Consider the following 14,372-nt stretch of genomic DNA (forward strand, 5'->3'; position numbering starts at 1 on the left):
TGTATTTTAAAAATTAATTTGGAATTAATTTTTCTTATGGTAGGATCTCTATTAGCTTGCCCTAATAAATATATTCTCATCCCAGGGCCATTTAGAGTTGGATATTTCTTTCTATCTTTTTGTCTTTTAGGGCCACACCCTCGGCATATGGAGGTTCCCAGGCTAGGGGTCGAATCAGAGCTGCAGCTGCTGGCCTACCCCACAGCCACAGCAACACAGGATCTGAATCATATCTGTGACCTACACCACAGCTCACGGCAACTCCAGATCCTTAACCCATTAAGAGAGGCCAGGGATTGAACTGACAACTCATGGTTACTAGTTGGGTTTGTTACTGCTGAGCCACGATGGGAAGTCCTATTTTATTATTATTTTTAATTGAAGTATAGTTGATTTACAATGTTGTGTTAGTTTCAGGTGCACAACAAAGTGATTCAGATATATACATACATATATATACATGCACACACACTATATATTCCTTTTCAGATTCTTTTCCCACATAACTTATTACAAAATATTGAGTACATTTCCCTGTGCTATCCTGTTGGTTCCTTGTTGGTTTCTATCTTATATATAGTGTGGTGCATAATATCTGTATTTTAATATTTATGTTTCATGATGGACAGAAAACTCTGAGAAGAGATACTCATTTGGTCAGGTTTCATTCTTCAATCCATTTCAGAATATTTTTCTGGTGATTTTCTCAAGATAGGCTGTCATTAAGAACTGACAGAAGAAAGGAAATAAAGGACGGAAGGAGAGAAGGAAGGAAGACAACATGGATAAAAGTCATATGAAAGGAGAAGAACATTGTGAATGGTGAGGTGTCTGGGATATGGAGGGAAAGGACAGGAAAGTATTCGAGTGGTTTGAGTGCCTTTTGTGGCAATTGAGTACATGAACCTATGACCATGTCTCTTCTCCTTCATTTAGAATATTTTCCACTCATCCCACTTCGAGAGATAAGTTTGGAACAAGACTATAAGAATGAGTTACATGCCAAGTTGAGACTTCAACTCCATGCTATAATTGATTTTTTTTTTTTTTTTTTAGGGCTGCACCTGCAGCATATGGAAGTTCCTGGGCTAGGGGTCAAATCGGAGTTACAGCTGCTGGCCTACGCCACAGCTACAGCCATGGCAATGCCAGATCTGAGCCTCATCTGCAACCTACAGCACAGCTTGAGGCAATACCTGATCCTTAACCCACTATGTGAGGCTAGGGATCAAACCCGAATCCTCATGGATACGAGTCGGATTCTTAACCTGCTGAGCCACAACAGGAACTCCAACGGTTGAATTTTTAACAGAGAAATTTTAACAAGTTTTTGGACACAAGAGCAATTTAGACAAAATGGTGTTTTTAGGTCTTTAAAAAATTTTTTATTATAGTTGAATTACAATGTTCTGTCAATTTCTGCTATACAGCAAAGCAACCCAGTTATAACATATGTACATTCTTTTTCTCATATTATCTTCCATCATGTTCCATCGCAAGTGATTGGATATAGTTTCCTGTTCTATACAGCAGGATTTCATGCTTATCCACTCTGGATGAAACAATGGAAAACTTGGAAAAAGGAAGACAATGCTGGCCTTTTGTATGTCCAAAGGCTGTCTGGTTTCCTCTTTTTAGCACAGAGCTAAGCATCACTTCCCTCACATCTAGATAGGGCCATGTGACTGGTCCTTACCAGTGAATGATGAGTAGATGTGGTCTTTTTCATTCTGAAGACAATGTTGTAGAGCAGATGTGTCTTCTTCGTGCTATTGGTCTAAACGCTCATCTGCCAGTTTGTTGATTCCAGGATCACCACAAAACTACACATTGAAGGTGAGGAAGCTACATATGGAAGCAGCTAGAAGCCACAAGTCATCACTTAGAAGGGAGCCACCCACCATGAGGTCATCCGTAGTGGATTTTATGTGAATGAGAAGTAAAAGTTTATGTTGTCAAATCATTGAGATTTAGGTGTTGCTAATCCATTGTGATGGGGACAGTGTGCGGTGGGGAAGACAAGGAATGGAGCTTGAGGTCATGGATTAGTACGAAAGACACAAATGGTAGAGGCATTGCAGAGGAAAATGATAGAAGAAGCAAGGATGACTTCCAGGTGAGCCTGAACGCCTGGAGGAAGCTGTCAGCAGAAATAACAATGTCCAGAAACAAGACTGCTGTGGGGGGAAGAATCTAACAGCTTTAATTTTAGACCTGTGGAGTCTCGTATATTATCGTATATCCAAAGGTAAAAGCCTGGTAAATTAAAAAAGAATTGCAGAAGTAAATTGTATGCATGTGTGTAAGAGAGGAAGAGAGAAGTATTGCAAAAATAGGGGATGCGGGTCTCATAATAAAAAAGGTATAGTTGGAGTTCCCATCATGGTGCAGTGGAAACAAATCTGACTAGGAATGATGAGGTTGCAGGTTCAATTCCTGGCCTTGATCAGTGGGTTAAGGATCTGGAATTGCCGTGAGCCGTGGTGTAGGTCACAGACACGGCTTGGATCTGGCGTTGCTGTGGCTGTGGTATAGGCCAGCGACTACAGCTCTGATTGAACCCCTAGGCTGGGAACCTCCGTTTGCCACGAGTGTGGCCCTAAAAAGACAAAGAAAAAAAAGGGGAGGTAATAGTTAAAATGTGTTCAAACTTATGTAAAGAAAGGCAACTAACAAAATCAATAGTTGGGAGTGGATTCACTATTTAGTTTGAACAATAAAACAAGTATTATCTAGCTAGCTAATATCTAATCTTTGCATATATATTATGCAAATATATTTATTATACGTATAAAACCTTGGCCACATTTCTTAACCTGTTTGAATCTTAGTTTCCTCATGAGGGGTTTGGACAGGACTTGAAACAACCGTTTCAATTAGAATCACTCATGGGAGTTTAAAAGTCTACACGGCTGTGCCCCTTCCCTGACCCACCAAAATCAGTGTCCAATGTGTGGGGAAGGCCAGAGGGACACCCTTCCATGTCAGTGATTCCACAGCCTCAGTGAGGAGCTGGGCAGCTTAGTCACGAACTTCATTTATAACAGCTTTTACAAGCACAGTGTCTCATTCCCCCCATTTAAAAGTTTTACACTTGAGTTGTGGACAGACTTGCTTCCAAGGCTATCTTTGGGTCCAGAAACATTCTGGACCCAGAAGGCTCCTTGCTAATCCCTCTATTTCAGCAAAGCAAGAAGTGACCCTTAGCAACGAATCAGAGAGGATGTAGAGTACTTGTTGCCACTGTGGACTTCTAGAGTCAGATGGGGCTCCCAATTCCTGCCCTTGACATTGGCATAATGTCAAAATGTTACATTCATTTTCTCTGTAAAATGTTCGTCTATCTGTAAAAGGAAACATTGATAGGCAGAAACCTACTTGATTGTTGTAAGAATCAAATGAATTAATATATGCGAAGTGCTCAGAAAGTGCTACAACATATTAAATGCTCCATAAATGCCAACAATTGTCATTGTTGGCTCAAAAGACTCAGGACTCTCGAGGACAGGAGGGAGACAAAGTCGAGGGAGGGCGTAATATCTCTCTCTGTCCTAATACCTGTAGATGTGATTTAGGGAGACTCTGGAGCCAGATATGGGAGAAAATTTGCAGATGTACTACAAAACTGTCATACTTCTTGCTGTTACTATCTGAAAAAGATTTTTTAAAAGATAGCATGTTTTAATCCTTCTGAACTACCAAGGTAGGGGAATTCAGTGAATGAGGTAACCCCCAAATTATCCAGATGTCTGCTTTTTAAAAGTCCTATTTTTAGGAGTTCCCGTCGTGGCTCAGTGGTTAACGGATCCGACTAGGAACCATGAGGTTGCGGGTTTGATCCCTGGCCTTGCTCAGTGGGTGAAGGATTACCATGAGCTGTAGTGTAGGTTGCAGAAGTGGCTTGGATCTCACATTGCTGTGGCTGTGGTGTAGGCCGACAGCTACAGCTCCCATTAGACTCCTGGCCTGGGAATCTCCATATGCTCCGGGAGCGGCCCTAGAAAAGGCAAAAAAAAAAGTCCTATTTTTAAAAAGCTGCTGCTTAGGAATTCATTCCAGCTGTAGAAAAAGAACATAATTTACGCTATTTCTTTGTTTTCTGTAGTGGTTTTCCATATTGAACCTTCTACAATTTATAGGTACTGTTTTTTGGCTTTTTGTGGTTTTTGTTTGTTTGTTTGTTTGTTTTTGTTGTTGTTGTTGTTGTTGTTGTATTTCCTCACCTTCTGAGTACATGATCCCACCCTCATGCTACCTAGCCATTTCTTCCTTTCTTTTTCTTTTTAGGGCCACACCTGCAGCATATTGGAATTTCCAGGCTAGGGGTTGAATCAGAGATGCAGTTGTTGGTCTACACCACAGCCACAGAAACACCAGATCTGAGCCGTGTCCATGACCAACACAACAGCTCGAAGCAATGCCAGAGGCTTGACCCACTGAGGAAGGCCGGGGATGGAACCTGCATCCTCATGGATACCAGTCGGGTTTGTTACCACTGAGCCACAGCAGGAATTCCTGAGCCACAACGGGAACTTCTGATGGTGGCATTATAAAAATTACTCAAGTTGGACTTTACTGGATTTTTTAAACCCTCTCAGTACATTTCAAGATAACTAGAAATGGATAACTCATAGTTTTGAAGGCGTTTGGGGCCAGGCTTAATGTAAAAATTCAGTTAACCCTAGTAATTGGGCAGAGAGATCTCTGAGCTTTGTTTGTCGGGAAACTGGCACCAAGTCTCAAGGGGAGGAGAAATAAAGTCCTAAGACTGCTTTTTCTCAAAGCAGACCCCCAGACACTGTCCTCACTTTTAGTCTCATATCCATCCCTTGGGAGGAAGAATTCAACGAGCAGGGCAGGGATTAAAAGACATTGAGTGGGGTCCCGACTCAGGTCTTAAAGGCAGACTTTACCATCAGGGGAGGTTTAGGAATACTAGATAGAGATAGCCTCGAGATGTTTGTGTAGAGCAAGCATCTTGTGATATTTTTAAAGGGTGGAAATTGAATCTCAAGTGTAACCCAGAGCTGATAAGAGGGAGTATTTACAGAGTAACCAAGTGACAAGTTTTCATGGCTGAGTAACGAACTTCACTGATATCAGGTTGTGTGGTTGCGTCTCGATCTCGATAAAGGAGTTTGCTGGGGTGTGTCCATGATATGGATGCGGTCTTTTCCAAAGTGAGCATTCTAGAAAGGGATTTCCACACCTAAAGCCAATATAAAGGGGAGACGTTGCCCCGGGCAGACTCACTTGCTCCAGTATCTTCCCTTCAGGCAAAATGAAAATCCTCGTGAGTATTTGTTTCTGCTTCTTTGTACTCTTATGGGGGCTGCTTGCAGAGAATATTCATGTGCAATGTGCCTGGGCTTTCAGGGATTTTAGACAGACACCAGTGCTTGCTTCTAAGCTTCTGTGATTGAATTAATGATGTCCCTGGCAGGAATAGTGTTGAGTATTAAGTCCCTATTTATTTGTACATTGCTTGTTTTCTGAGATGTTAATTGAAAAATATATAGAAAGAAATTTGGAGATCCTAGAGAATTTTAATGTGTAATATTTTAATTAAAATTGCTTATTATGAACTTCAGAGGGAATGTAGGCATTTTAGGACAACTGTATTTACTACCTCAAAGGGGTGATTTAAAAATAATGATATCAATAATACTACTAATAATAGCAGTTGTCATTTGCCAAGTGTGTCCTAGGACCTAGGCTCAACATTCACAAGAATCATTTCAACCATTCACTTCAACACCTCTATGAGCTGAGTTGTACTGACCTATTCTACAGGTGAGGAGACTGAGGCACAGAGGAATGTGATTTCCCTAAGCTGGTAAGCATGGGACTTAGGCTTGAAATTTACCCATTTTAGGCCTCACTTACAGGAGCAATCACGGCAAAGTGATGCTGCCATGACCACTCCAGCTGATCCCGTAGCTCCGCATCACCAGGCTCCGTGGACAGAGGACTCTGTTCTGACCCAGAATGGAACCCCATCCCCCAGTCTCTGTCCCTTATTCTCATTGAGCTGTTGAGGGAGAAAGCAAAATAAATACCTCCCCATAAGGTATGGAAGACGTCAGCCTAAGGAGTTCTCTCTCTCAGGGTCTCTTGATTTTCCAACAAGAGCTCTACCCCTGAAACATACACCTGGAACTGGGTGTAGTAATCACGGTGTTGGGTGAGGTGTTATATGGGGCCAGGGGACACTTCTTAAAATCTTGCTAGTCATACCGCTAAGGTGCTCAGCCCTCCAACCACCTATTCAAACCTCTGTATCAGATCCATTAAGCAGAATACAGAGGCGTGTCAGAGGTTACTAGAGCTGGCCGGAAGTCTGGGTGGTCCCTATGGCAGGTTGGACATCTGCACACCGGTCCAGGTTTGTCATTTTACCCACAGACACCAGGAGAGAAGGTTATTGCTGAGATGCAAAGGGAAGTAGGAAAATCCCATTGGCAGGTCCTGAAAATACCTGCCTTCCTGCAGACCCCCTCCGTCAGCAGTCTCAATGAGAGTGCAGTGCACTCTGATGTTCAGAAGAGAACACAAAGCTGGGATCAGCATGTTGGCTGAGATGCTCATATAACTGCGGCAAAGTGCCGGAAGTGCCTCCCTGTCTGTCTCATGATCTGCTGGACTAACACTTATCTGATGGCGTCACCAGGAAGAATGTGGAGGTTTTCCTTGCTGTCAGTCTCAAAAGCTAATCATACCTCCAAGCATCTGATTTTCATAGTTTCCCTTAGGAATAATCCGCTATGTCTCTATGTTAGGAGTTCCCCTTGTGGCTCAGCCAAAATGAGTCTGACTAGTATCCATGAGGATGCAGGTTCAATCCCTGGCCTCGCTCAGTGAGTTAAGGATCTGTCATTGCCATGAGCTGTGGTGTAGTCTGCAGATGTGGCTCGAATCCTGCATTGTTGTGGCTGTGGTGTAGGCCAGTGGCTACAGCTCTGATTCAACTCCTAGCCTGGGAACCTCTATATATATTCCTTGGGTGCGGCCCCCCGAAAGACAAAATCAATTAATCAATCAATCAATCAATCAAATCAATTTTACTCTCTCTGGCTCAAGGGATTAAATTAAAAAACAAAAACAGGAAACACAACTTGACACCTGTAAACCCAAAGCCAGGGTGAATAACACCAGGGTACTCCCCGTAGTAGAATGAGTTCTTCCTCCTGGCTCACCTCCCTCAGTTTTTTTTTTTTTTTTTTCTGGCACAAGAACACATGCTTTCTAGAAGGTTGTGATGTTGGGAAAGGTGGGGTATTGGGTAACAAAAGTAGAACCTGTGTCTGAAAAATAGCATGAACTCAGTACTCAATAAACACCTGTGAAATGAATGAATGTGTATTCCCACACTTTGGAAATGGACCGTTGACCATCCATGATCACCTACCAGCGTCCCCATGTATATACTTTCTGAGTTATTTGTGCTTGTCCTGTCCAGTGTGACCTCATGTCCCCACCCTCAACAACTGGTCTGTTTTTCAGGTGGTATTTCTGGTGGCACTGACCATCTTTGGGACACAATCTCACGGAAATGAGGTGAGTTGTTCACTATAGACTTTGTAGCTTGGAGCTATTGGGAGAAGAAGATAGGAGATAATCTGGAGGATGATAGAGGGTCTACATGCCCTATTTGGGGTGGAACCCCAGAAATATGCAATTATAGGAACATGGTTGATTCTGACTTTTCAATCACAAGCCCTTAAAAGATGTAACTCATTGCTTTAAAATGTGGTCAATTTCATTTCTCATGTCATGTCATTGTTTAGCCCATGTATAATATAGTGAACTGTGAAGAAGACCTTTCCCTGGTTATTTTAGCGTGGGCTTTGGGTCTGGGATGCCAGTGAAAAGGTTTCAGGGTTCAATCTCTTGTTCAAAGCAGTGGAAAACTTGACTCTGCTGGGAGGGTTACCTTTCAAATGCATGTGATTTATGAAAAAAACATTATGTCTTTGTCAACCTAGGTTTATAATATCATCAGCTCAACCGCCAACGGTGGCCAGATTCAGGAGACAATGACAATTGACAATGAAAAAAATACTGCCACCGTTAACATCCAGGCAGGATCATGCTCCTCTACCACGATTTTTGACTATAAACATGTAAGCAGAAATATTTTATTTTATTTTATTTTTTATTTTTTTCCCACTGTATAGCAAGGGGATCAAGTTATCCTTACATGTATACATTTTTTCCCCCACCCTTTGTTCTGTTGCAATATGAGTATCTAGACATAGTTCTCAATGCTGCTCAGCAGGATCTCCTTGTAAATCTATTCTAAGTTGTGTCTGATAACCCCAAGCTCCCGATCCCTCCCACTCCCTCCCTCTCCCATCGGGCAGCCACAAGTCTTTTCTCCAAGTCCATGATTTTCTTTTCTGTGGAGATGTTCATTTGTGCTGGATATTAGATTCCAATTATAAGTGATATCATATGGTATTTGTCTTTCTGACTCATTTCACTCAGTATGAGAGTCTCTAATTCCATCCATGAACAGAAGTATTTTATATTCTTCAAGAATAGTCCTCTGAAGGATGGAGGGACAGCTATTTATCATGAATTTGAATTCCAAGGTCTATCTTCACAATTCTTTCAGAATGTCCTTATTTCTGCCTTTTCCTTTAAATAGTCAAGCAGCTGATTAAAAAACAAACAGAATCATTTCTAATTTTAAAATGTCATGAGATAGGAAGCATACAAATTTGCTTGACATTTTTCGGTGGAAAGTGTAATGATGTTGTCTCACTACAGGCTGAGAAAGGGCCTAGAAGAGAGACCAAACCCCAAGGCAAGGCCTGGCACAAGGCTTCCCCAAATATTTGTCAAATGAATAAACGAATGAAATATTTTTCTAACACACAAAAAATTATGCAGGAAGGACCATCATGAAACAAGCAGTTACAAAATAGCAGAAATCCAGTCAACTCTGCACATTGAACTATGTACATAGGATATGCAATAAATCATACTACTTCTAGAAGAATGAAAGTATGTTAACTAAAAACATTAAACAGTTTCCAAGTTTCAGTTACCCATATTAATAAGAGGTCTCAGAAAACTGCTCAGAAAACTTATTCTGTCCTTGATCCATTTATTTATTTGCTTGTTTTCCATTTGTTTGACCTGGCAATGAGCCTGCTCTTACCTACAGAGTGGGTATAAGTAGTCTGGAGTCCATCGCATTGGACATTTGAACTGCTTTTCTTCTTTTCTTGTAGAGCCCTCCTCATTGCCTCGGCCCCATTGGTATTGGGAGTTCCATGACACATTTGAAAGTATAGAGTCTTTAAAAGCTATGGTTTACAAGGAAGTTGTGCCAGAATTTTTCTAAGCAGATGGAAATCCCAAAAGAATCTTAAAAAAACTAGTATGCTGAGGATATGGTTTAAGCCTCTTCCACTATCACCAGGCTTGATCTCATTCACTTTTTGAATTTTAGGAATTGACACTTTGTGAGAACTGAAAAATAGGAACTAGAAGAGTTTATATTATATATGACCTCCTAGGCCTTAAAGTTACTTGGAACTATGTAGAGAAAAATTACACTCTTGGAGTTCCCATCGTGGCTCATTGGTTACCGAATCTGACTAGGAACCATGAAGTTTTGGGTTCAATCCCTGGCCTCGCTCAGTGGACTAAGGATCTGGTGTTGCCGTGAGCTGTGGTGTAGGTCACAGATGCGGCTCTGATACTGCATTGCTGTGGCTGTGCTACAGCTCCAATTCAACCCCTAGCCTGGGAACTTCCACATGCCGCAGGTGCAGCCCCAGAAAAGCCAAAAGGCCAAAAAGCCAAAAAGAAAAAAAAAAAAATTACACTCTGATAAAGCTTAGATGGCCTTAGGTTCTTTTTGGCTCCAAAGTCCTCACCCTCCATTGTTCTTTCAATCCCAGTTCCCTCCAACCCATCCTTTTCCAGCCTGCTTGGGTTTGAGGTGAAGAAAGAATGGAGATACGATGGTAAAGGGAGGGAGGGGAGAATCAATGAAACATGTATGTGTGGGGTGGGGAAGGTGGCTGTGGGTATGCTGAAGAGAGTTTCTTTTCTTTTCTTTTTTTTTTTTTCTTGTCTTTTTGCCATTTCTTGGGCAGCTCCCACAGCATATGGAGGTTCCCAGGCTAGGGGTCCAATCGGAGCTGTAGCCACCAGCCTTCATCAGAGTCACAGCAACGCCAGATCAGAGCTGCATCTGCCACCTACACCACAGCACACGGCAACACCGGATCCTTAACCCACTGAGCAAGGCCAGGGATCGAACCTGCAACCTCATGGTTCCTAGTTGGATTCGTTAACCACTGAGCCACGACGGGAACTCCAAGGAGAGTTTCTAAGGCAGCCCTGTTGAGTAGAACTCTCCGCAAGGTGGAAATGTTCTATATCCACATGTTCCAACAGGAAAGCGATTGGCCGCTTGTGGCTGCTGAGCATTTGAAACGTGTGACAAAGGGAGTACATTTTCAATGTTATTTAATTTGAACTTAAATTTAAATGGCCACATGGGGCTGGTAACTAACCCCCTGGAGGGCACAGTTCTAAAGAATATCGTATTGACTCCAAATTGAGGAAGAGACAGAGCCACATCAACAGAAAGAGCCAGAGAGCTGCTTCTTCTCAATCGTTCAAACCCCAAACTGCAGACCCAAAATATGAAAAGTGTGGCGCAAATTATGCGTTCACACAAATTCAGAGAGAGAAATGACAACTAAATGAGATCCTGCTGTATAGCATGAGAAACTATATCTAGTCACTGATGATGGAGGATAATGTGAGAAAAAGAATATATATGTTTATGTGTGACTGGGTCACTTTGCTGTATAGTAGAAAACTGACAGAACTCTGTAAACCAGATATAATGGAAAAAATAAAAATCGTTTAAAAAAGGAAAAAAAAAAAAAAGAAGTGACAACTGAAAAAGCAAAATGACTGTAAAAGAAGTCAAATGGGTAGAACTGGTTGCAGGCTGAAAAGCAGCCACATACACTCACTGCACAAGCTCAAGGCTTTCCTCAAGGCTCACCCTCTCCAAGTTTGGAACCCAGAGAGCTGGGAGGGACAATAACTGTGCTCTTGCTGCTTCAGGGCTACATCGCGTCCAGGGTGCTCTCCCGAAGAGCTTGCTACATCCTGAAGATGGACCACAAAGCCATTCCTGCGCTGGACGAACTCAAACGGTACACCTTTGAGAAGCAGGTAATTCTGGGATAACCGTAAGTATTCCCTGCTCTAGAGCTAGGGCAAGACTGGTGCCCATGGAGAAATGAAGAAGGTATGGGAAAAGATTATAATATTATAGCTTACCATGGATATGGTAAAGCATTCTTATGTTTATTGATTTTGAGAGCAGGAATACATCATTTAGCTTGGGTTTCACGATACAGCTCCCAGTACGAGAACTTATAAGAAGTTCCTGTGTCTTTGTAGAAAGGACTGGACAGTCTCTTCTCAGAACAGTGCTCTAAGAAACAGTGATGAGCAGAAAGACCAATGAGGTTATGGTATCCGGTGACACAAAGGGGCATAGAAATAACACAGGAGAGTGAGAATAAAGAAAGTGCATGAGGCTAGCTAGCAACCTGGGGTTTCATTCTCCCTTTGCATCTTCTCAGCTGGCACAGGATTCATTCTTTCTGGGTTTCACTGTCACCAGCTGCAAAAGAACTTTGGTAGTAATGAGGCTTCTCCACAGAGCAAGTGGTCAGAAGGAGATGATGTCTTGACATCCCTGACCACCTTCTGTTTAATAACCTGAAAAAAAGGCACAATTTAGAATAAGGTCGATTAGCTCACGTCCATTTATTTCATCTGATCCTGCTCTATTGTGCTGTGTTCCAGACTCTGAAGAACATGTTCTCTGATAAATACATCTGGGTCAAGTACAACCCACTGCGGTCTCTGATCACAAATGTGAATTGGTTCCTGTTTGGGTCACCCATCAGGCAACTCTGCGAAAATGTCCCCTTGTATAAGGGGGAAGTGGTTGATAAGACAAGTGAGTACCAAGAAATCATTTCTTTACCAAATATATTCTGATGCCTCCACTAGGCCAGGCACTCTGCTAGGTGTTGTGTGAGATATGAATAAACATGAAGCATGAAACATGACTCAATTTGGCTTACTTTGGAATGAAATACCTACCATGCATGGAAATCGTGCTAAATGTTAGGGAGGCACAGAAGTGAGTAAAACTCTGCCCCTGCAAGGAACCTATAGTCTGGTGGAAAAGTTCATGAATTAAGATAGAGGATGGAATAAAAAAAAGATTCCTGGGTCCCAAGGAAAAACTACTGGAATCTTTAAAGTACAGCCTGGTTACTCTAGTTAATTGGAGGGTATTGCGTAGTTGAAAGTTAAGAGTACTTATTAAGCGTTCTTAACACACACACACACACACACACACACACACACACACACACACACACATGAGTTACCCATGTTAACTATGTGAGGTGATGGATGTGTTATCTTGATCTTCTACAATGTATGTTTTTATCAGATTATCACATAGAACACTTTAAATACATACAAACATATCTGTCCATTCTTAAAAAAAGTTTAAAAGTAGTCTCAGGATCTTGGATAAAATTGGTTCAAGGAAGAGCAGGCAAAGTGAACTGTCAGACAGGGAAGAAAAACCCTGATTCATCCACATAACATATGGCACTGCAGTCATTGCTGATATTTTTTTTACAGAAAATTGCTAAATATGGCAGAGTGGCCAGAGTGAGAGGCTGACAGAGATGTGTGATGAAGAGAAATTCCCCAGAGTAGTGGGAGGTGATAAAGAAGGAAAGAACTAGCCTTTATTGCCTTTCTGTTGCCCTGAAAAAAACCAGAAATGTTTCTTTTAATAAGGTCATTAGGCATGACATCAATGCAGAATGCCTTGGCCTCGTTCGACTTGAGCCAGACAGCTCTTCCAGGAACTGTCAGTCTTATTTAAGCTAACATATCTTTAGTCTTTAAAACACAAGCATAGCTAAAATCTTGGGTAACACGAACCTCCATGTACAACCCCTGGTCAAGACGTTTACAAAAGTGTATTGGTTTGCTGAATTGTAATAACTCCTTAATTCTCTTTCTTTAAAAATGTCCCCCCTTTTTCAGATGATGCCAGTGCTGGAGCCTGTGCAAAGGTGGGGCTCCTGGGCATCTTGGGAATTTCCGTCTGCGCAGACCTTCATGTTTAAGGCATCAGCCCACTGGTTTCATCTTTTCAAAGAAATACACCCTTGGTTTCCACCCAACAGCCCAATTAAATTCTTTCTCAATGCCCCAACTAATACTGAGATTCGGTAGTAAAACATAATAATATATTTGTAACTATCTGGGTGTGTGTTTTTTTGTGTAAACAGCAAAGGGCAGCCAAACAATGTTTACATCAATATACGGAAGGAAAGAAATTGCCAAGATTTCAAATAAAGTGCATAATGTAAAAATCCTCAGATAATATAAGTGAGTCACATTCATATTAGGGTGGTCAGCTATGTACAAGTCTCCATTTTTGCATCTTACACTTAGACCAGCTCCCCATCTGTCCATCCAACATACTGGGGCAGCGGAGGTAGAGCAGGGGTTCAGGTGGCAGTGACCTCTACCTGGGAAGGGTGGATTAGTTACACCCTCATCAGATAACTTGACTGCTTGGATGAGGAAAACTACCCACGCAGGTGCCTTTTAGCTCATCAAAGAGTAGATTCTTCCTTAATAAACACCATCGTGATATATTTTGTCCCAGAATGAGGAGAGCAAGAGGAATACTCACCACCCAGAGAAAGATGCGCGTTGCTGAAAATCTTAGCAAGAAGGACCTAACTGGGAATGTCAAGTCCATATAGAAAAAGAAAATAATTTCTAATATTTCGAATCAATTCTGTAAGGTGGCAAATTCACAGCTCATGGAGTTGTTCTCATAGGGGCTGGTCAGCGAGTGCAAGTGCAGAACAAAGAGGAACCACTTTAACAAGAAGGTCTGTCTGTCATCAGCTGCTCCTGCTCCTCACACTGTAATCCATTCCTTCATAACCACTGATGACTATATTTAAAGCACTGACCATGTGCTCGGCGCTGGGATAGATATGCTGGCAAAACTACCACGGTAAAGAAAGTGGTTTTCTTGTTAGGGAAGTGGGTCATTTATATGAAAACTTTTGATAACAACGGTCAAGAGTGTGTAATAAAGTGCCAAATGAATGGTAGAGTGTATGAGCTGGGACCCTGGTGTTTGCAAGGGATGGACCCCAAATCAAAATAACCAAGTCAAGGGGTTACTGTGGAATTTATCATCTCAGCTCATCATAGAAAGATAGGGATATTCTGGTCTTGGTTGGGTAGTTAGAACTAGGTGCTAGAGG

At 41.9% G+C, this 14,372-nt stretch overlaps 1 protein-coding gene across 1 annotated transcript; it reads left to right on the top strand.

Moving 5' to 3' along the window:
- The first annotated feature begins 5,275 nt into the window (after positions 1–5,275).
- Positions 5,276–13,209, top strand: GKN2 (gastrokine 2). The gene is given in 6 exon segments (NM_001105311.1): positions 5,276–5,293; positions 7,504–7,557; positions 7,986–8,123; positions 11,101–11,211; positions 11,854–12,010; positions 13,126–13,209. Coding segments are annotated over 6 exon segments (555 nt in total). The 5' UTR covers positions 5,276–5,281; the 3' UTR covers position 13,209.
- Positions 13,210–14,372: the final 1,163 nt, after the last annotated feature.

Source organism: Sus scrofa, chromosome 3, assembly GCF_054392235.1.
Source record: "Sus scrofa isolate SSC_HxYL_T2T_F1_AM1 chromosome 3, Sscrofa_HxYL_maternal_Yorkshire_Landrace_v2.0, whole genome shotgun sequence".
Taxonomy (NCBI): Eukaryota; Metazoa; Chordata; class Mammalia; order Artiodactyla; family Suidae; genus Sus; species Sus scrofa.